Raw genomic sequence first — 22,780 nt, 5'->3', positions numbered from 1 at the left:
TGTTGAAAGGCAAAGTTTATTATATACTCCCTCCGTTTCAATTTGTGTGAACCTATTTGATTGGACATGGAGTTTAGGAAAAAAGATAAGACTTTTGAACTTGTGATGTAAAATGAGGCGCAAATATTTTGTGTTTGTGTGACTATAAATCATCATTTTCAAATATGAAAGATGGTCATTCTTTTTTGGCAGGAATTAAAAAGCAAATATGTTACACATACGGAGGGCGTATTTGTTTTACTGAAGAAATGGTTGTGTTTGGGCTTAACTATGTTTTGGTAATTCAGTAAAGTTGGTTGGAAGGATTTTGGCCGTTGATGGCTTTTTTATTTTTTATATTTTTTTTATTTAAAAAACGTTGATTGGCTACCGGACGGAGATTGTATCATCTCTACGGGGTGCTTTGCTATTCATTCGAGGCAATTTATGTATTATCCTTGTTTTCACAATCTTTATCTGCCTTTTTATAGTAAAAGTCATTTACCAATAGTGTGCATTAATATATTTTGTATGTTTTAAGCTTTGATTCGACAGTTCAAAAGTTTAGTGAAAGTTATACTAGTTGATTATGTGAAAAATACATGATACTTTTTTTTAGTATGTCCCAAAAAGAATTATTTTTCTATACTTAGAATCAATTTAACTTTATGAGATGATTTACGTTAACTTGTTATATTAAGAACTTAGTAAATTGCGTATAGAATCTAGAACCCATAAATGCAAAATCTTAGCTTTGCCTCTACTTTCAGTTTAATTGGGGTTTTATTTCAATTTAATTGAGGTTTTATCGGGCAATTTAGTGTGCTTCTAAATGGATGGTACATAACAGGGTAGATTTCTTGCCTTTTGACGAAGATAATACAATACAAAACCAAGGTAGAAAATCTCAAGTGAGTTATGAACCATATGTGTGCGTAATTATAACAAAATACGTATAGTCAAGCTAACCAAAGTTCGGAAAGGGAAATAGTAGAAAATTTGAATTAGGGTTTCTAATTTAAAGCCACTTTTATATAATCAGGGATACCATTAAGTAAACTCAAAATACCATTAAGTAAACTAAAAATATCAATAACCGAAGCAATAGGTCAATATTAAATTGGTAACCCAACTTAATATAATGTTTTTTTCTTTTTTCGATTGCATTTGTGGTTAAAGCGAAATATGCACGCCCTTGGCCCTAATCCAAACTGAATAAGAGCCTCAGCTATTGTTGTTCCTAACGAACCCACGTCCCCACTCCCTTGTAACTCCTTTAAGTACATACTAGCCTCTCACTTGAACGTAAGTATTGCCCCAATCCTCTACTGCTCTCCTCCTCTCACTCAAAAACACACAAAACTGAGAGATAAGGAAGCAATGGAGATGTCAATGGCTTCATCTTTCTCTATCACTACTTGTACCAAGACAACTTACCCTCTTTCAACTCCTTTCCCCTTTAAAAAACACTTGTTTGGCACCACTTTGCCTTGTTGTTTATCTGCTAAAGTACCCCTTAAACTTTGTTCCCTAAACCCACTTATTCGCACGTCTATCAAATGCGCTGTTACTGAAGCCCCTTCTGGTTTGTTTACCCTTCTCTTTACTTTGCTACTGCCTTCCTTATTTATGCTTTCGACAGTCAACCAAGCTTTTCTTTATATGCCTTTTAAATATCTTTTAAGTTGTTAATTATTTTGATTTATACTACTTTTTACATAGTTTCCGAATATATAAATTTTATTTCAAAAAACTTAAATAGCTTCTATGTCCGAATTCATGTCAAGGGAGTATTATTTTTATGGTTGCTTTTTGAAAATTTTCTGTAATTTAGTGGAGGCTTTTCTGATTGAAAATTTAGCTTGAATTGTTGTTTCCCTACTAGGATTACAAGGTAAAAATTGAAGTAGTAGTTTGGGCATGTATTGAAAAAGCAAAGAAAAAAATGCACTAAGTGCTCCCATGCTATGGGGGCACAAATGAAGAAAATGATGGTATTGGAAAAGAAGTATTAATGAATATTGTTGTACATGTACTTAGTGATTTACATATTGTTGGCTTTCTATGTCTAACTTGATGTACTGCCTTAGAGAAGAAGGGCCAATTGATGAGGAGAAGTGATATACGGAATATAGCAATCGTTGCACACGTTGATCACGGCAAGACCACATTGGTTGATTCGATGCTGAAACAAGCAAAGGTTGGTAATGAGTTCTTCTATAGCCCCACTTGTGGCAGCTTGTTTGCACCTTTTTATCTGGGGCAGTATAAGTTAATTAAATAACCTTCGTGTCCTTTTGCCCTAGCATGTTCTTAAAGTTAAAATTCTTCCTCATCATTCTATCGAAAAATTCATGTTGGTGTGACCTGGGCTAGAAAAAAGAATTGTACTAAATTTCTTAGAGTTACTGAATCACTATGTTGACCGACCTCCTCTTTAATCAACTTGATATACACAACTTTTAAGGTTGACAAGATATATATTCAGGTAATCTGAAATTCCTGTAGTGTCAGGATGCTATCATTCTTCATATAGATTTTCTATTAAAGGATTAGTCTATGAAAAGTTGATGTCTCTAAAGAAATGGCAATAAGCTCCTGTGCGTTGGGAGAAATAGCTGTTGCTTAAGAATTTAAAGTAACTTCTGATGAAATGTTGTTTGTGATTTTTGGTGGAATCTGTATATTTTCTGTTTCAGGGAGGCACACCTTTGCTGTCGGGATAAAAATCATCCTCTCCTCAAAATCATCATAAAACTTATAAATTCTAATTTAGAAGTTGATATCACCGTTATGTTTTTGGGATGATTCTCTCTTTGAAGCCATTTGACTAAAGTATTGAAGTGTAATTTTATTGCAATTCCCTGTTGCAGGTTTTTCGTGATAACCAGGTTGTACAAGAAAGGATCATGGACTCCAATGATATAGAGCGTGAAAGGGGAATAACAATACTTAGCAAAAACACGTCAATTACTTACAAGGATACAAAAATCAACATAATTGACACTCCGGGGCACTCTGACTTTGGTGGTGAAGTAGAACGCATCCTCAACATGGTTGAAGGGATTCTCCTAGTGGTACTTTGATTACTTTTACCTACAAACTTTATAAGAGGGACCTTTTCCAATTTAATACGATCAATCGTGATGTTTGGGTCTTCTTACAAATTTTTTTCTTTGCTTTTGCGTGTGCCAGGATTTGGCTGTATTTTTGTTTACTTATTTATGTTTTTTTTTTTTTTACTTCTGGTAAAAAAGAATGAAGAACTGAAAAAAAAAAGGAAACAAGAAAAGCAGTCAACCAGGATGCTAAGTTATTAGGACAGGAACTGAATTATGCTAAGTTAACGGGACAGACATTGTTGACAATTTCAACTTAACCATTTGGATTCCGTTTAGAGTGTAAATATCAGACCTTTATGAATATGTTACTACAAGTATTTGCTTCCGAAAAGTGAAGTTCATTTGGAACACTTGACATGATAGAAGAAGATCAATTTGATGAAATGTAGGTTTAGAACTGCTTAAAACATAAAGTGTAGCTTATCAGACCCAAAAATATTAAGTAGTAGTTTAACTTGCAGCAAGGTAGTTCTAGATCGCTTAAATTATTAAATGCAGATGAATAATTGGGGTTGGTAGCTGACGAGTCAATTATTCCATTGCCTCTACTTTGAGCAATGAATTATGTACTTTGCTTTTTTCAGTTTTTCTCCTGTTATCCAGGTGGGCACCAAACTGGGAATTTCGGGAACTGTGGAGTGAAAAGGTGTACAAGTTTTACTCAATAACTTGTGCTTTAACCAATTTAGCAAACCTCTTAATCCTAATAATATGCATTCTTTTTCAACATTAAATCTATATGATTAGTGAAGTTAGAACGTTAAATCATGTGGTAAAGAAATGAAACACCTCTCCTTTTATCCCGTTTTATATTAGGAATGTACATCAAAGCATTCTTTGGCACTCTGATGTACAATTCAATTTGTTGTGGTAGATAAAGATTTTAAGTCACTGTTGGACTTCTGGTACGAGGTTGATTTGGTACGTAATACATTATTGCTCCTACTTTAGTTTGAAACTTTTTATGATGGTTAGATTATCGAAATTAGGGCGTGTGCCTCTGGTTATAATTGGGTCTGTACAAAGTTGCTGACTGCCATAAATATTAATATAATGCTTTCATTTGTGATACAACTTTACTGTTTAACATAAAGTAGTAACAAAAGTACGTAATTGATATGATCTAGAGTATTCTTCGCAGTTTTATTTTTCAGTTGATAGAACTGTTTGCTTGCTTTCTACGAGCCCAAGAATATTGTAGTGCTTTCTTCAATTGTACACATTGTTTTAATATATTATCTTTCAGTACCGTTTCTAGTCCACATTGTAGCCCTTTTCTTTAGGTTAAATTCTAGAATTCTTTCTTCTCTATTGGTAGAGTTTCCACTCTTTTGCTATTTATGCCTAAGTATGTTTGTCTCTGTATCTTATTTCCTGATGCATTCTCTTCACACAAAACCTACAACGGTGTTTTTTTTTTTTGGATAGCCACCTACAACTGTGTTCTTTTTTTCCCGAAGAAGGTAACAAAAACACGTATAACTGTGTTCTTTTTGGATTCATCCTGCTAAAAGGTATTTTCGGTATATTTTTAGGTAGATTCTGTCGAGGGTCCAATGCCACAGACAAGATTTGTCTTGAAGAAGGCTCTGGAGTTTGGCCATGCTGTAGTTGTTGTAGTCAATAAAATTGATAGACCTTCTGCTCGTCCAGAGTTTGTCGTTAACTCTACATTTGAACTCTTCATTGAATTAAATGCAACGGACGAACAGGTACATTTCTCGTCATCTGCTTTTCAGAGTGAAATGTCTCCTTGATATTTCCCTTTTCATTTATCGTATATTACTTGAACCACTGTACTTAAACCCTCACCCAAGGGTTTTTAAAAAAGAAATAAAGCAATAGTTCTACATGCTCTTGCTCAGATTTTTTGAAATGCATAATCCCTTGTTATAATGTTAAACAGATAAAAATATGAACTACAGCTAGTCTCGCATAAAAAACAGTAGAGCATGAGATAAATTAGAAGTCATCTTTATTATTAGGGAGTTGTAATCTTTATTATTTGGGAGTTGTAAAATGAACGTGAAAACATTCTCTGGAGTTGTTTGGGTATTCTTGAAAGAGGTACTTCTTAATTAAAGATGCCTGCCAGTTGTTAGCATTAAGCTCCGCTATTAACCAGTTGAGCTTTCTGGGGTTGTTCGTACCCTAGATAAGACATTGATTGCGATCTGTATCTCATTATCCTCTTTTTTGCAGTGTGATTTTCAGGTAATATATGCCAGTGGTATCAAGGGAAAGGCAGGACTATCACCTGAAAATTTGGGCGAGGATCTTGGCCCATTATTTGAGGCCGTCGTTAGATGTATTCCAGGACCCAAGATTAATAAAGATGGTGCACTTCAAATGCTTGTTAGTTCTTTCTTCATCTTTCCTTTTGTACATCTTCAATGATAGAGCTGCTGGTCTACATATTTTTTATGCAGTAAACCATCTTTATTTTTTGAAATGGCTTTCTTTAAAAGGTGCAAATTTGTTTCCTTGTGTTGTGGTATTCTGGAAGCTCTTTGTTCTGGGGAATGTCGAAAGCTGTGGGAACAGTTGAAGCATTGAAAAACACCTTAAGCACTGTTACATAGGAAAAAGAAATAGAATGATCTTTAGTAATACTGCATTCAAGAGGGCGTTTCAATAGCAATGTGGATAGCTTACTCAGATGTTCGCTCTTCTTCACCACTAAGTACTTTGTAGTTTTTCTTGTAAAGGAGTGAAAACAAAACTACAGCTTATAGCTGACTGGCAAAGCCAACTATGAATTATATAGAATCAAACTTTGGATTCTTATCATGTGATATCATCTTGATTCTTGACACTGTTTGGACCTGGAAAAAGTACTTACATTTTGATTAATTTGCTTACATATTCAAGGGCTTCCAGTTTATGTCTCAACTAACTCAAAGCAGCCATAATTATGTATTTGCTTATCTAACTGATCTCTATTTTTTTTTTTTTGAACTAAAAAGCTTATCTAACAAATCTGTAAACATTATAGGCTACAAATATTGATTATGAAGAACATAAAGGGCGCATTGCTATTGGACGTGTGCATGCTGGAAGTCTGCGCAGAGGAATGGATGTGAGGGTAGGTCATACTATCTTCTCTTATTTGGTGGTATTTATCCTATGAAATCTCTTAGATAGATCATCAGTCTTCTTTATTCCCTTGCAAACTTCTCCTGTTGTTCCTGTTTGTACACACGACATACTATTTCTTAAAAGTATTATTCTCGAATGACTACCTACTAGCTCAGTTTGTCCTACTAATAGAGCTCAAATTGACTTCTGTATTGTCTTACTGCTTGTCTGCATCGTTTAATTTATGCTCATGCCAGGGAATCTATTGCAAGGATGCAACATAAGTTCTTTCACTCACCGAATTGTACAGGATATAGAATTTCCTTCTGATAACAAGAAATGTATATATGTATGTGAAAAGGGTATGATTATGTATGCATATTATATATCCCACTGTCATACACACTTATCAGTTATCAAGATAAATTATCTTTTAAGAGCCTTATCAAGAGAATTTTTTTTGAAGAGGCTTACCAAGAGATTTTTAATTCCTCCTATGTTAGTATACACACTTATCAGTTATCAAGAGAAATTATCTTTTAAGAGCCTTATCAAGAGAGATTTTTTTGAAGAGGCTTACCAAGAAATTTTTAATTCCTCCTATGTTAGTATGTTCAGTAACATGCATAAAAGGAAGTCTTTCTGTCACTTGGTATATGTTATGTGTTAGGTGCATTAACAGTTGAAATAAAGAACTAATCTTCTCCATTATGGAAAGGCTAATCACACATGGGCAAAGTTCTAAGTTCCAAAAATTCTAGACTAAAATTTCTTGTTTCATCATGAGATTTTAGAAGACGTCCACACACTTGCACACAATGTTTTGATAAGGTAATTAATTTTGTTAATAATGGGAAAATCTCCCATATACAAGCAGTGTATGTGTATGTTGTATTTACAAGCACACACACTTACCAAGAGATTTAACTTCTACGGAAGTTCTGTAGTAGCCAAAAACAACGGTTTATATGGCTTGATGGATGTGTGTATGCTAAGTTAGGAGCATCGCAGTTGGTATGACAGATGACAAAGATCTTCGGCTCTAACGGAATGCAAGTCTTGAGTCTCCATCCATTCTCTCACCTCTAATTGTCAAATCTAGGATGAGAATTTGAGAATATAAGTTCAAATGCTAGGATTCTTCTTGATGAGTTATCAAACCTTTTGACATGATAAGCTTATGAAATCATTTGTTTACGAAACTTGTTATACATGCTACCCCTATCCATGTTTGCTAAGTATGTCCATATGTGCTTTTGATTGTCAATTTCTTTTCTTGACGAGCTATACAATAAGCTTTTACCCTTCTGTTTAATGTTTAACTTTTCAGATATGTACATCTGAAGACGCATGCAGATTCGGCAGAGTAAGTGAGCTATTTGTGTATGAGAAATTCAGTAGAGTTCCTGCAGAAACTGTAGAAGCTGGAGATATTTGTGCGGTGTGTGGCATTGATGATATTCAGGTATGATAATACTAGATACCTTGATGTTGGTTGGTTGGTTTACATACATTAATTGTCATTTGAGATAATTGCAAACATATCATGTAAGCCTTGCTGTTTCTGAATCACTGTTTTTCTTGTGTAAATTTAGATTGGAGAGACTATCGCTGATAAAAGCGAGGGAAAACCATTACCTTCAATCAAGGTTGAAGAACCTACCGTGAAAATGTCATTTTCAGTCAATACTTCCCCCTTTGTTGGCCGCGAGGTAAATCACTATGTAGTCACATCTTTTTTTTTAGACGTGTTTTTTCACACCATACAACAACAACAACATACCCAGTGTAATCCCACAAGTGGGGTCTGGGGAGGGTAGGATGTACACCGGCCTTACCTCAACCTTTATGGGGTAAATTATAGAATTGACTTCCGTTCTCAAAGGTCTGAAAAATGCGTTGCTTCTTTCAATGTATACATTTTCGTCTTACAAAGGCATTTCCAAAGCAGCCTTTTTCTTTATTTGTTTATTTCTTTTGTCATCTAGATCCTTCTTTTTTTTTTTTTCTTTGCGAAAAAGCATAGGCACCGCCTGAACTCAGGCCGGTTTTTCAGTTACACATCCGACCTTTGTGGGGTCCTGTTATCCCCCTGAACTTTTTTGAATTGGAATAACACCACCTTGAAATGCCATAACTAGATCTGAAGTAAGTGGTGACACTTGTAATTTACCACTTAAATCTTTTTTTGTAAACATTTTTTTCTCCTTTCTTTCTTCCTCCACCATCCACCACCCTAACCACCACTCCACAACCACCCGAGAAATAACAGACCAACTTTGAAATCACCCTTACAGGAGTCATTACAACAAGATACCCAGTGAAATCCCACAATGTGGGGTTTGGGGAGGGTAAAGTGTACGCAGACCTTACCCCTATCTCGAAAGATAGGGAGGCTGTTTCCGAAAGACCCTTGGCTCAAGAAAAACCATGACGAAAAAAGGTCAGATAGGCACAAATAGCTCAAAGCAATATGAAAATGCAACTAACGAAAGTGAAAAAAACCCTGATAAAGCAATCTGAGAGAAAAAAGAAGCAGTGGCTACCAAAGATAAATGAGATATTCAAGGTACAAGAAACAACATATAGTAGCAAAAATCAAAGGATAATAAACTGTAGATCAAAACTGTGACTACTAGTACGAAGGGATACGGGGAACAACCTACTAGCCTTCTACCCTAATCTGAGTCCTCCATAGCTTCCTATCTAAGGTCATGTCCTCGGTAAGCTGGAAATGCGCCATGTCCTGTCTAAGCACCTCTCCCCACTACTTCTTCGGCCTACCTCTACCTTTTCTGAAACCGTCTATAGCCAACCTCTTACACCTCCGCACTGGGCATCTGTGTCTCTCCTCTTCACATGCCCAAACCATCTCAGCTGCGCTTCCCGCATCTTCTCCTCCACCGATGCCATTCCAACCTTATCCCGAATATCTTCATTCCTAATCCTATCTCTTCTGGTGTGTCCACAATCCATCGCAGCATTCTCATTTCCGCATCTCACTACCACTTTGTAGACCTTACAGGAGTCTTCTTCTTCTTCCTTTTTTTTTAGGAGTCATTATGAAAAAAATTACACATATCAAAGCTAACGGACCATGAGTCTTCCAAATGCGTTGCTTCGAACTAATCTAAATGTCTCAGTAGGTCCCTTTGGACATTCTCTCGACCACAGACTAAAGAAACTCCCTTTAAAGAATTTTCATTTTTGTTTTTGATATGATTATCTCCGGTGAATGCAATGAAATTGCAGAAACATACAACATAATCAGGAAAATTCCCTTCTTGAATAGTCCAATAAGGTGTAACTCAGTAGAAAAAGAGGGATCGTACCATTCGAGCCTTTTTTTTCTTGACTAGAAAGGGAAGCAAGGGGGGCCTTTTTCCTCTTTTTTAGGCTAGGAGGGGGGGGGGGGGGGTTGGAGGCCGGACAGGCACAAGATTTTTTTTTGAAATGGTAAAGTTTTATTTATAGAAAGTACCAAGATGGTACAAGAAAAAACAAAGGAGAGCAGATCAAAACAAAGATCCCACACCTAATTCCCCCTAGTAAATCCAAAAACTCTATATACTCATTTGTGCTACCAATAAGACTACTCCTACACCATAAGAAAAGATTCTGTAAACTTTTTTTCTTAATTCTAGAAAGATGATCTCTTTGTCCTTCAAAACAAGCTCTATTCCTCTCCAGCCATAAGATCCAGAATATGCATATAGGAATAGTATTCCAAATCTGCTTCAAGCTTTTCTGAATTCTCTGCCCGTGCCAGCACTCAAGAAAGTCCCCTATGTTATTAGGTATTACCCAAGAGATACCATAAATACTCAGAAAAAAGTCCCAGCACTGTCTAGAAATTCTACAGTGCAAAAAAAGATGTTCAACTGATTCTTGTTCCTCCTCACATAAATAGCACCTGTTAGCCAGAAAAAGACCTCTTCTTTGGAGATTTTCTTGTGTTAAACTGGCTCCCCAAGTTACAATCCAACCAAAGACAGCTACTTTCATAGAGGCTTTTGTCTTCCAGATCATCTTCCATGGCCAATTGTGTTCCCAAAAACTTGTCTGCCTCATCTCCCTCTTCCCTTCTTTACAATGCAACACTTTAAGAAAATATCACATCGGGAAAACACCAAAGACATACTAGGTATATAGGGAAGCAAGCAGTAGATCATAGTAACACGTTTTAAAATTGTGCAGGTTGAAGGTCAATGTAGATAATATGACTAGTGAGCTGGGTTGTTATATGTAGTGTTAGAGCCACTTGTGTGCAATCTTTTTTATGGTGGGACAAACCTCAAGGAGGACGTTGAGTTCCTAAGGGGGTTGTATGTAACACCATAGGGAAATCTTACATTGACAAATTCCTCAGACTCTGATGATGCGTTTTTAAGTCATGTAGATATAAGCCCAAACTTGACAATAACATGAGTGGGTGATCTGTTACATTTGGTATCAAAGTCGCTCTGCGTACAACCTTGGACGAAAGTGGAACAAACCTCAACGAAGAGCAGGAGATGTATCTAACAATTTAGACAAATCCCACATTGACAAAAAGCAGGAGAGATGCTAGGTATACATGGGAAACAAGTATTAGACCATAGAGATGCCTTTTAAAGCCGTGCGAGCTTAGGTCCAATGCGTACTATATCAGTAGTACGTTGGGTTGTTAAATATGGAATCAATTACCGCATGGTGTAAAACTCTAAGCAAATTCCACATAAAAAAATACCAGGCAATGTTGGTGTGTTTTAAAGCTATGCAACCTAGGCCCAACAGTTGATGATGTGTTTTAAAGCGGTCCAACCTAGGCTCAAGGCCTGATGATGTGTTTTAAAGCCGTACAGGCCTAGACCCAAAGTGAAAAATATCATAGTGGGCCTAGGTTATGGCGTTATGCATCAGCAAACTTTAGGACATATTGATGTGGTATTCTCCTAAAATATTGCATGCACTCGTTTCTCTAAATTCTAATGCTTGCTGCCTTTTAAACAAAGTTCCTGAATGTTGAAGTCTTAAGCCTCTTTAAATCCCTCAAACAGTTCCATGATAGAAGTCAAAACTGGTTTTGAGTAAAAATTGTGATAACCAAATGTGTCACTTAATATGAAAACTTTTACGTTCACAAAATCATTCTGTCATCTGAATCATGAGCTTTAATTGTATATAGCAATTGCAAAAGGAAAAAATTGACATCTATGTCTGATTCCCTGGAAGTGATACTAGCTCAGATTCAATCTATATGGCATTCTTTGCATTTTGGAACTTTCAAAATGTTTGACACAATTTTTCTAGTATTTATTGCATACAGTTTTCAGAACTTTCAATTAATCAAATTCTTAACTATTCACTTTTTAACTTTGAACTGATGTTTTCTATATCAAGGCAACTTTTCAACCACTATTTTAATATTTTATTTCACTACCATTAATATGTAACAGAAGTGTAAGTTAACAAGAGTTAAAAGTCAAATTATATTTATGCTATATTATATGGAGAGAGTGAAAGCTAAATGACGGTAGAAAGCCCCTGCGGTTGGACCCACAAATGAGTAAACATGAAACAAACGATACCGTTTTATTTTTTAAAGAATTATCTGGTAAATAGCAGAAGCTATTCTGGCTGAAGTTATGCCAAACTTTACCACCCAAATCTTTGTTTCACTTGTCATACTCCATTCTATATCAACGCACATAATCTTTTTTTCTTCTTTGTGTCTCATTTGTCTGTTATGCTTCAAACCAGCTCTCATGTAGATAGTCATTGAGATCTGAGAACATGATAAGATTGCACATTCTGCGCTGATAATACGACAGCAAACAACAACATACCCTGCGTAATCCGACAAGTGGGGTTTGGGGAGGGTAGGATGTACGCAGGCCTTACCCCTATCTTTGTGGGGTAGAGAGGCTGTTTCCAGTAGATGAATTTGAGAACAATGCGTAGTTTAATCGAAGAGGATTTTTCCACCTTTACCACAGATAGAACTTGCTTGTTTTCATGGGAAATGATTTTAAACACTTTTTCAGGGAAAGTATGTTACTAGTCGAAACCTAAGAGACCGGTTGTACCGTGAGCTGGAAAGAAATCTGGCCATGAAAGTTGAAGATGGTGAAACTGCAGATACATTCATTGTCAGTGGACGTGGTACTTTGCATATTACCATCCTGATAGAGAACATGTAAGAAAATGCTATCACATGTCCTGGATTATGCTATCTTACTCATACTAACGATCAGAAATGTTCAGGCGAAGGGAAGGATACGAGTTCATGGTGGGACCTCCCAAAGTGATAAATAAGAGGGAGGGTGACAAGTTGATGGAACCTTATGAGGTAATCCTTGGCTGAGTTTGCTTTGTGTATAACTGGCCGAAATGGATAATGCACATAACTTGAGATCATTTTCAATATATTAGGTTCGACTGTTTTTATTAGTGTACTTCAGTCATATGGAGAGGAGGCACATAATGCTGTTTATTTGATTATTTTATGCTTGGCAACTTTCTTTTTGTATTTCTGGTAGCACTTTGGTAATATCTCATGATTTTTCCATTATCTCCAGCGCGGCAGCGCCCCCGCACACTCACACACACAAGGATGAAACATTGGAGAATCTGCAATATTTATTCCAAAATTGTCCAGTGCAAAGTTGTATGCTAGGAAAAGTATTGTTTATCTCCTATCAATTGTTAGCTCTGACTGTTGTATTCCATATTTGCAGATTGCTACTGTTGAGGTTCCCGAAGAACATGTGGGGTCTGTGGTTGAACTTCTGGGGAGAAGGCGTGGGCAAATGATTGATATGCAAGGGCTTGGGTAAGTAAAAATTGTCATGCTGATAAATTGATAAAAGATTCTGTTAGCTTAGTGGAGAAAGTTTGGCATCATGGCATGTGGTAACAAGATAGTTTAAGATAAGTCCAATTGTGAATATTTGCTAAGAATCATGAGTCTTCCACCATGAAACTAGGGAACTGCCTGTTCTTTGCCAACTTTATTCTAAGCAACAAACAACAACAACAACATACCCAATGAATCGCCAACTTTATTCTAAGCATAGATTAAAAAAGTTGCTTTGGAATATCTTATACAATCCTACCGGTCCTTTTAATTATATCCTTCCTACCTAGCTCTGGCAATTCAACAGTTTGTTATCTTCTGAGATAATTATATGTTGTTAACAAGTTTCTACTCATGCTGAAAGTTAGGAATTGATTAACTTGCTTCCGATTTCCGTTTTGATCCACTGCTGTGAGGGGAAAAAAATGATATGCTTATAATTATTGCTATAGCTATTCAATAAAAACTGTTTTGGATTATGGTTTTATCTCAGCTGAAGGATACCATGAAGGAAAATGATATATATATATATATATGATCTATGTTGCTCGGACTCTTCAAAAATGTCGACCAGTGTGTGTTTGATCCTCCAAAAGTAGTGCATTTTTGGAGGATCCGACATCGATACAGCAGCAAATTAGGAGAGCCGAGCAACATAGTTTGTGATCACATATGGACGTCAGACTCATGGAATCAATTTTGGCCTTGTTTATTCAATGATTGTCCCAGGAGCGGCAAAGTGGCTTTTTTTAATTATTTGCATTCTATGGACATCCATCCAGCATTCACATTAGTGAGATTAAAAAAAAAAAAAAAGAACTTTTCTTGGTCTTCCTACTTTGTTGTCCGGTATCTTTTTTTTTTTTTTTTTTTTTTTTTCCAATTCTTAGTACCTCTATGTTTCCCTTCTTCAATTTTGGTTTTTTGAAAGGCACTATAGTGTTGAGCTGCAGAATTCTTTTTCATTCTTGTTCATTGAATACAAGACGCTGATGCAACTCATCTATCAGGTCTGAAGGGACAACTTTCATCAGATATAAAATACCAACCCGTGGTCTTCTTGGATTGCGGAATTCAATCTTGACAGCTTCTAGAGGCACAGCAATTCTCAACACAGTATTTGATTGCTATGGACCATGGGCTGGTGATATTTCTACTCGTGATCTAGGTTCACTGGTAATTTCTCACCTTGAGCACGATCTTCTCCTCAGTGTAGAGCACACTTTAAATTGGTTTACATCTTAGAAATCCCTGAATAGCCAATAGTTCGAGTTTTTTCAAATTTAGTTTAAATATTTGTAACTTTAAAAAGATGTGAGTTTTATGTAAATTCTGTTTAAAAACTTTTAGAAATCGATGTGCAATTTCTAGATGCAGTGATCCTCGTACACTGAATCTTGGTTCTATTTTTCGGACAGAATGATAATATATTCTAAATTTCGCTTATATCATCATAGGTTGCATTCGACGATGGAACAAGTACATCGTACGCGCTCATAAGTTCTCAGGACAGAGGACAATTGTTTATTGGCCCTGGAGTTGATGTTTATAAAGGTCAAATAGTTGGTATTCACCAACGGTCTGGTGACCTTGCCCTGAATGTCTGCAAGAGAAAAGCTGCCACAAATGTTCGTTCAAACAAAGAAGTAACAGGTAAAGTCAGCACCAATGATGTTGCGGAAGAATCTCAACTTTTTTTTTTTTTTTCCTTTCTGATTAATTATGAAATTGTTCTTGTGTACCTAAAACATTCTGATAATACGTCTTTGCTTTTGTCCGCCTCATACTAACGGAAGTCCTTTATCGTTACATGCAGTGGTTCTTGATACCGCAATAGATTTTAGTCTGGATGATTGCATAGAGTACATTCAAGAAGATGAGCTTGTTGAAGTTACTCCATCAAGTATCCGGATGTTGAAAAACCCAAAGGCTGCCAAAAAGACACGATGAAGGTTTACATAGAACGAGGCAAAGTGACACGATGAAGTATACACAGGACGGGACAATATATGTCATTCCAAGGACCTCTCTCTTTGGGATAACGCATACGCGATTTTTAGCATGTTGTACTTTTAACATGTGAAGTAAGATTTTGGTTAATGCAGAGCTATACAACAGTCAAAGCCTTCAATACAATAGGTTGAACCTTTTGGTAGTTGGATTTGATTAGGCATACAAAGGTGTAGTATATTTCTCACAATTTGTTTAGATGATACAATAGAGAGCATTTATTGGAAAGCTGCACAACAATTCAATATTTGGTTATTTGTTATTGTAACAACTATAGCCTTAACAAATTCCATATTTTAGTTGTGTAATATTTGCTTAATGGGCTGCCCGTTACTTATTTAATTCCACATGCAACTCAAGAGTATGATTTTGTGCCTGGAGCCGCATACATATTTTTGCTTCATGTCTTAGCCAGCTATTTGCATATATACCTGTTTCATCGTAGATGCACAAATATTTACAAGGATTCGTGCCTCGTAAACCAAATTAACTACGCTTAATCTTAATATGTTATTTCTTTCAAAAGCGTGGAAAAAGCTTTTCGAAGCACTTTTTCAGTTTGTCTGATTTTTTTCCCCCAACCAAATACCATTAGAGTAATGTATTTTCGGATTTCACAAAAACTGAAAACTTATACATCAGTTGCGAGTTTTTTTTTTTTTTGAAAGAATTGAAGAACTTTTCTTTTATGACCTTTGGTTGGAAAAAGTTCAAAAGAGAATGTTTATACCTATTTTTGGAACAAGTGCTACCAATCATGAGCTTAAATAGATTTTTCTTTCTTCGTTTTTTGTTTTTTTTTGTTTTTGTTAAAAAAAATTTCTTCCCAAGTGTTCCTTTTGCTGATTTAGCTAAAATTTTTGGTAGGAGGGTGAGTTGATATGTTTTAAGCTGAAATCTCATTAAATGCAATCCTCTGTAAAGATAACCACTTACTAAATTTACAATTTGCAAGTAGATGGTCATATATCAAAGGCCAAATTAAAAACATGAGCTTGCTCACATATTTCACCTAGCCACCTAAACTCAGCCCTTGCCCCTTCTTCTTCCCTTTGATGTTTCGTTGGTCATGACTGTGTTACTCTCCCAACTTAATAGCAAGGACTAACGTGCGGCAAGAGGAAAGCAAAGTTTTAGAATCATTGACTCCTATATCTTATTCAGATATTATTTTACATATTTTATTTCATATTATCTCACACATAAAATAAAGTGAATTTTCGTTCAAGTCATGTAAATATTAAGCTTATTACCGCAGACTAAATCGTTGCATTAGTTATGAAGAGATTATGTTTTCTTATGAGCAATCCAATAACAACAACAAACCCAGTGTAATCCCACAAAGTGGGGTCTTGGGAAGATAGAGTGTACGCAGACCTTATTCCTACCTTAACAGGTAGAAAGACTATTTCCGATAGACTCCCGGCTCAAGTAAAGCAGAAATTATGCGCAATCCAATATTATACTCCCTTCGGATAAAAAAAAGAGTCCGCTTAGCCAATTGCACATCCCTTAAGAAAATATTAACTCCTAGACAAAAATAGGTAATTTGACTAAACTACCACTAATTTAATAGGCATTGAAATTTGATCATATAACACTTAATAGGGGCAAATATGAAAAAACAAGGTGAATTTTTCTTGATTTGCTAAGTGGACTCTTTTTTTATCCAAGGAAAAAAGGCTAAGTGAACTCTTTTTTTGATCCGGAGGGAGTATTAATTTTGAAAACTATTCTTTCCTATGCTATCAATTTAACATAGCATTATGTTGTCAAAAAGTTTGTTCTAGAAATAGTTTGCCACGGCAATCAAATGACTCTGGTTGTGTGTTCATAGGACTTACATCCAAAAGTTTATAGATAGATGGTGACCTGAGCAGTCGTGACAGATAGCCGTCAGAGCACGCTGTTATCTTGGAGAATGTTTATGTAATGACAAAAGACGGCTCAACAACGTCAATGGAGTTGACATGTCCTTAGTTTAGTCATGAAGGGCAAATAGGTACTACGCCTTTATAGTTTCTAGATGGTCTTCTTTGACTTGTAGAATCCACAACATCTTGGATAGAAAACGACCGCTGGGAATTCTTCACCTAATTTAACGGCAATTTCGACAACTACTTTGGTGAAAATACCTTTATGTCCTCTCCACACTTTGTTTTTTCTACAATCAAAGTTAATTTTAGAGCAACAATTGCTAGAAATTGGTTGTAGGAAAAGAAATTAAGCAGACAGATAAAGTGGAAGAAATAACAGTGGAAGTAAACCTTTTCAAAATGCCACGTAAATTGGGATGGAGGCTGTACTATGGGTGTAGTTGTCATTTAAATTCCCTTGCTCACGAACAAAAGTTAAAAATTCTGAAAAGGAATTAGCAACCTAATAGTACTAGTATTTTAACTTAATTATATACAGCTATGGAATTTGTTTAATATACAAAATGGAAGTAAAATAACAAAGGTCTTCATTAAATGCAGTCTCTAGAACCACATTATATGATGGAAAGGATCAAGTCGATTATTTCATAAAAATCCAACTGTCGTGACATTCTCAACTATCAGGAAGCTTTGAAGATTCAAGTGCACATATTATTATATACTTTTAACTTCTACTCTGTTCTAGAAGTGGATGTATAGGACTTTTTGGACCTTCAAAATATAAAATATTTACCATGCACATGTGTTAAATATTCTGATCAATTAAAACATATTAAATCTCATTTTCAAGATGAATTAAATTTGAATTTCAACCCCTTGATTAGCACATATATCTTTGGTTTTTAACCATTGTAACAAGGCTTTATTTGCTAAACTTTAATTATCCTCAAGGGATATAAAACAAGGAGTATTTTGGTAAAACAACCAATCCAATTAAAAAATAATTTCTTTCTCCAAGAGCCAGCCAAAAATATTTTCACCATATTTCATAATGTTCATTTGCTAGAAAGAGTGACATTTTCATAAGAGATTAAAGATAAAAAAGATTGAACAACATTATCATTATTACTATGTGACATTGATTTGGACAATCTGTTCGGATGGTTGTTACATGTTGTTTAATAATGTATCATATTATATCACATTATTGTATTGTATCTTACTGTATTATTTTGATGAATATAAATGTTTGGATAAATTATATCATTTTTCGTCATTACATAATGTCAAACATCAATAACTTAAAAAATAAATTTAAAAGAAAAGTAAGATACGGGTAAACCTACTCTAAAAAGGTACATGAAGAATAAATAGGATTAATAGATAACAAATAAAGACAAAATAAATAAAAAAAAAGGTATTCCATTTCAACAAAATAATAGTAATAAATAAGGTAACGATGCAGCTAAACCAGATCATCTTCTATAAAATAAGACTTTTCAACGTTACACGATACAATAAAATTTAAATAACAATAAAAACCAAACATCATATTTAAGCTGACAACATTCCCAAAACCGAGACCTGAGCTAGAAGTATGGGAGCTATAGTTGTATAGGAGGTTGCCAAGAAATGGAGTTTTGACCAATTCTCTCTCTTTTCACACGTTAAATTCCTCTTCTTCATCCCCAAAATCTTCCTTAAATCACCTCATCTCCATTTTCCAAATTCTACAACTCCTTCTAAATTTTCACTTTTTTTTTTTTGTCAAACTTCTGCCTTTTTCCTTTTTGTTTCTTCTTGTGTCATTTTCTTGGGGAATTAAACTTCTCTCAGGTTTCTTTCTTTGTGTCTTTACCTGAAAGTTTGAAATCCCAACTTGGTATTATTGTGATCTCAGTTTTTCTTTGAGTTGGTATTGAAGTTGTTGAAAGATTTAAAGGGAACCCCATTTGCTGTTTTGGTATCTTTGTGTTACCTTTATCAAAATTTTGACTAGTCTTTCGTTGTAGCTTTGTTCTTATTGATTAGTTGGATAAAGCTACGATTTTGAGCACTGAAATATTTGAAGAAAGGTTGGGTTTTTAAAGATGGGAAATTGTTGTGCAGTACCAAATACTTCTGATACTGATGAGCTGAAAAAGGAAAAAAATAAGCCAAATCCATTTTCCATTCATAATGGAGCTAGTCATTCCAAAGGAGATGGTGTAGACAAGTCATATGTGTTGGAAAATCCAACTGGTCATGATATTGAGATCACATATGAACTTGGACGTGAGCTTGGAAGAGGTGAATTTGGGGTTACATACTTATGTACGGAGAAAGAAACTGGTGAAGTGTATGCTTGTAAATCGATATCGAAAAAGAAGCTAAGGAGTAGAGTGGATATTGAGGATGTGAAGAGAGAGGTTGAGATAATGAAGCATTTGCCTGATCATTCTAATATTGTGACCTTAAAAGATACTTATGAGGATGATATTGCTGTTCATTTAGTGATGGAATTGTGTGAGGGTGGTGAGCTCTTTGATCGCATTGTCGTGAGGGGCCATTATACGGAGAGGGATGCTGCTGTTGTCACTCGAACTATCGTTGAAGTCATTCAGGTGAAAATTCAATTTTCTTGGTTTCTTTGTGATAAGCTAAATGTCTATCTTAAGGGTTTTGGTCAGTTGTCAACTTTCTGTTATTAACTGGTAGAGTTGGAGAACTTAGAAAGAGCTTAATGAATGACCAATACCTGCTTAGTCAATTTGGTTCTGTCAGAGTGAATTTTGCAAAATCAATCGATACATTATAAACCAGTGATGCAGGCTTGTAGCTACAATTGTTTGTTAAGAAAGTGAGATACCTAATGGACTTCACTTTCAAGTAGGCCTCTTTTAGGGTGTTTAGAGTGATCCCAAAACTTGTTACATCTTCTCCTCTCGGTTTCTAGTTTCAAGTCAGTTGTATCATATTACATGAAAAATATAGGAAACTGCGACTAAATGGCTTGAAACTTAGAATAAAGAAGCAGTTAGCTAGCGGACTAGATGCAGAGTTAATCATTGTTTTTCGAATTGTTGCTCCAAGTTATTATTTTTGGGGAAATATTCATGATCCTCTTTGTTTGGTAACAGATGTGCCATAAGCATGGGGTTATGCATCGCGATCTCAAACCTGAAAATTTCTTGTTTTCAAACAAGAAGGAAACAGCAGCATTGAAGGCAATTGATTTTGGCCTCTCAGTATTCTTTAAGCCTGGTAAAACTCCTAATATTTGTGTGTTACTGATATGCGTAGTTGACCATTTTATTCACTGTTAGCCAATTGTGACAGGTGAGAGATTTAATGAGATTGTGGGAAGTCCATATTACATGGCTCCTGAAGTGTTGAAGCGAAACTATGGTCCAGAAGTAGATGTATGGAGTGCTGGAGTCATTCTTTACATCTTGCTATGTGGTGTCCCACCCTTTTGGGCAGGTTCGTTTAGTTACTCTTCAAGAGTTAATTATTAATGGTGTACATTGCCAAATGTCTCGCATTTCTCTATGCTATATTACTGGCGGGGATGTTGTATCGTTTCCTTCTTCCTTTCCCCGTCGATATTTGATACTTGATGCTATTACCATCAATAATTTCCTTTGCTATCTAATATCATTGGCAGAAACTGAACAAGGAGTTGCTCAAGCGATCATTCGATCCGTTGTGGATTTTAAAAGAGATCCCTGGCCAAAGGTCTCTGACAATGCAAAAAACCTTGTGAAGAAGATGCTCAACCCTGATCCTAGCAGGAGGCTTACTGCTCAGCAAGTGCTAGGTAAACTATTCGCTGGACATTTTCTATACCGATTTAGAATTCATTATTCCCTTTCAAAGTATGTTGAAGTTGATTTACAACTCATAAGCGAATATATTCTCTTTGCAGATCATCCTTGGATACAAAATGCTAAAAAGGCACCAAATGTTTCTCTGGGAGAATCAGTGAAAGCAAGGCTTAAGCAATTTTCTATGATGAACAAACTGAAGAAAAGAGCTTTAAGGGTGTGATTTCTGATCCTTGCAATACAAGATCAATGTTTCTTCATTTTATTTTATTCACTTCAAATATTTCTCTGCTAGCGGTTGGCTGATTGGATTACGTAGCTTGAGAATTCTCTACATTTTATTTCTAAATTGCCTTATCTATCTCACAGGTTATTGCTGAGCATTTGCCTGTGGAGGAGGTGGCTGGAATAAATGAGGGATTCAAATTGATGGATATAGGCAACAGAGGGAAAATTGACATGAATGAGTTGAAAGTTGGATTACAGAAGCTTGGTCATCAAGTCCCTGATAGTGACGTGCAAATTCTTATGGATGCTGTAAGTGTTTGTTTTTCCTGAATCATTATCCTGTTTGACTCGAAATGATTGAACATGCTTAGCTAATCTACTCCTGGCAAAATTTGAGTTTACATACTTAATTCAATCTTGGTAGCTTCGGTGGAATCACCTTTCATCATACCTCCTTGTTTTGCATCTGGGCATCCATAGTAACAACAACACCATACCCAGTGTAATCCCACAAGTGAGGTCTGGGGAGGATAGGATGTACGCAGACCTTACCCCTACCTTTGTGTGGTCATCCATGGTATTAACTAAAAAACTTAATACTGTATAAGAATGGTAACCGTAGGCATAGAAGTTTGTTTGTCATATCTTTTATTTGGCCAAACCACAACAAACTAAACAGTGAATACTTCCACAGGGCGATGCTGATAAAGATGGATATCTGGATTATGGTGAGTTTGTGGCAATTTCAGTCCACCTTAGGAAGATGGGCAATGATGAGCACCTGAAGAAGGCATTTGAGATTTTTGATGCAAACCAAACAGGGTATATAGAGATTGAAGAGTTAACGGAGGCATTATCCGACGAGATTGAAACCAACAGTGAAGAAGTTATTAATGCAATTATGCAAGACGTGGACACAGACAAGGTCAGTTGGTATCATCTTTACTTATCTGATTTCCAAAGCATTTGTGGTTCTATATATGTGGGTTTTGGAGGATACCCCGCTTAGTTTTTTAAGGACTTGGAGTTGGGGAAAAGAAATGGAATCATAATGCATTGTTTTTATGTGCTCGCATTCTATTCTTTTGCAGGACGGACGCATCAGTTTTGATGAGTTTGCTGCAATGATGAAGGCTGGTACAGATTGGAGAAAGGCATCACGACAGTATTCACGAGAACGATATAATAGTCTTAGCTTGAAATTGATGACAGATGGATCCTTAAGAGGGAACAGCGAGAGTAGATAGCTTGAGTCAGTAAAATCCTTGGCCAAAACATGAAAATTTAAACATAAAAGCTCATCTTTTGAGCTTTCCAACATTCTTTTTATATACTGTTCAGTGGTTGTTCCTTTTAAGTTTTCTTTTCTTCTTCCTTAGCTTCTTTTGTTTATTTGGAGGGTTAAAGAAATGTGTATGAAGTATAGGAAGGTGATTATTTTATGGTTGTATATAGGCTGTCAGGTGCACTTCAACTATTCAGCTATGAAGAATCCATATTTTAGATAAAGCATTTTAAGTTCAAAATTTCAAGTGTTTCATGTCTTCGCCTGTTATTTTTAGAATTCAAATAAAAAATAACATGTGTATGGTTGGTTGGTACAAATGTCATTGACACCAGCATACTTTTTTTTTTTTTTGAATTCGTTTCAGAAAAGCCCAACAGAGTAACTATACAAGAGTTCCAGCAAGCACTAAACAAATTTCATGTAGTTTCAATCTTGCAGCAATAAACAAGCAATTTAAAACAAATTCCCCTAACAGAGTAATTATACATGAACTACTACGTAAATCATGCAGAAACTTTTCTTCAAAATCATATTATCACTTTCAGCTATAGCTT

The 22,780-nt window shown here is 35.6% G+C and overlaps 2 protein-coding genes across 2 annotated transcripts; both read left to right on the top strand.

Moving 5' to 3' along the window:
- The first annotated feature begins 1,273 nt into the window (after positions 1-1,273).
- LOC132051503 (putative elongation factor TypA-like SVR3, chloroplastic) lies at positions 1,274-15,391 on the top strand. The gene is made up of 14 exons (XM_059442611.1): positions 1,274-1,564; positions 2,070-2,179; positions 2,853-3,056; positions 4,637-4,813; positions 5,304-5,456; positions 6,097-6,186; positions 7,510-7,644; positions 7,775-7,891; positions 12,206-12,357; positions 12,426-12,510; positions 12,899-12,993; positions 14,028-14,193; positions 14,475-14,670; positions 14,834-15,391. The coding sequence occupies exons 1-14, from the start codon at positions 1,360-1,362 to the stop codon at positions 14,965-14,967; spliced, it is 2,019 nt and encodes a 672-aa protein (XP_059298594.1). The 5' UTR covers positions 1,274-1,359; the 3' UTR covers positions 14,968-15,391.
- Positions 15,392-18,480: 3,089 nt separating this feature from the next.
- On the top strand, positions 18,481-22,464 carry LOC132051502 (calcium-dependent protein kinase 32-like). Its single transcript, XM_059442610.1, has 8 exons — positions 18,481-19,507; positions 20,024-20,147; positions 20,223-20,366; positions 20,551-20,703; positions 20,812-20,927; positions 21,080-21,247; positions 21,633-21,863; positions 22,030-22,464. Exons 1-8 carry the CDS (start codon positions 18,995-18,997, stop codon positions 22,183-22,185), a joined length of 1,605 nt encoding a protein of 534 aa, XP_059298593.1. The 5' UTR covers positions 18,481-18,994; the 3' UTR covers positions 22,186-22,464.
- The last annotated feature ends 316 nt before the right edge of the window (positions 22,465-22,780 follow it).

This window comes from Lycium ferocissimum, chromosome 4 (assembly GCF_029784015.1).
Source record: "Lycium ferocissimum isolate CSIRO_LF1 chromosome 4, AGI_CSIRO_Lferr_CH_V1, whole genome shotgun sequence".
Lineage (NCBI taxonomy): Eukaryota > Viridiplantae > Streptophyta > Magnoliopsida > Solanales > Solanaceae > Lycium > Lycium ferocissimum.
This window is presented reverse-complemented; position numbering and strand designations above follow the sequence as displayed.

What these genes read in the sequence shown, in the direction of transcription:
- LOC132051503 (XM_059442611.1), top strand. Translation starts at nt 1,360, where the DNA reads ATGGAGATGTCAATGGCTTCATCTTTCTCTATCACTACTTGTACCAAG. An exon ending in TAAATGCAACGGACGAACAG is followed by an intron (nt 4,814 to 5,303) that starts GTACATTTCTCG and finishes TCTTTTTTGCAG; the next exon opens with TGTGATTTTCAGGTAATATA. An exon ending in CTCGTGATCTAGGTTCACTG is followed by an intron (nt 14,194 to 14,474) that starts GTAATTTCTCAC and finishes ATATCATCATAG; the next exon opens with GTTGCATTCGACGATGGAAC.
- LOC132051502 (XM_059442610.1), top strand. Translation starts at nt 18,995, where the DNA reads ATGGGAAATTGTTGTGCAGTACCAAATACTTCTGATACTGATGAGCTG. An exon ending in TGAAGAAAAGAGCTTTAAGG is followed by an intron (nt 20,928 to 21,079) that starts GTGTGATTTCTG and finishes TCTATCTCACAG; the next exon opens with GTTATTGCTGAGCATTTGCC. An exon ending in TGCAAATTCTTATGGATGCT is followed by an intron (nt 21,248 to 21,632) that starts GTAAGTGTTTGT and finishes ATACTTCCACAG; the next exon opens with GGCGATGCTGATAAAGATGG.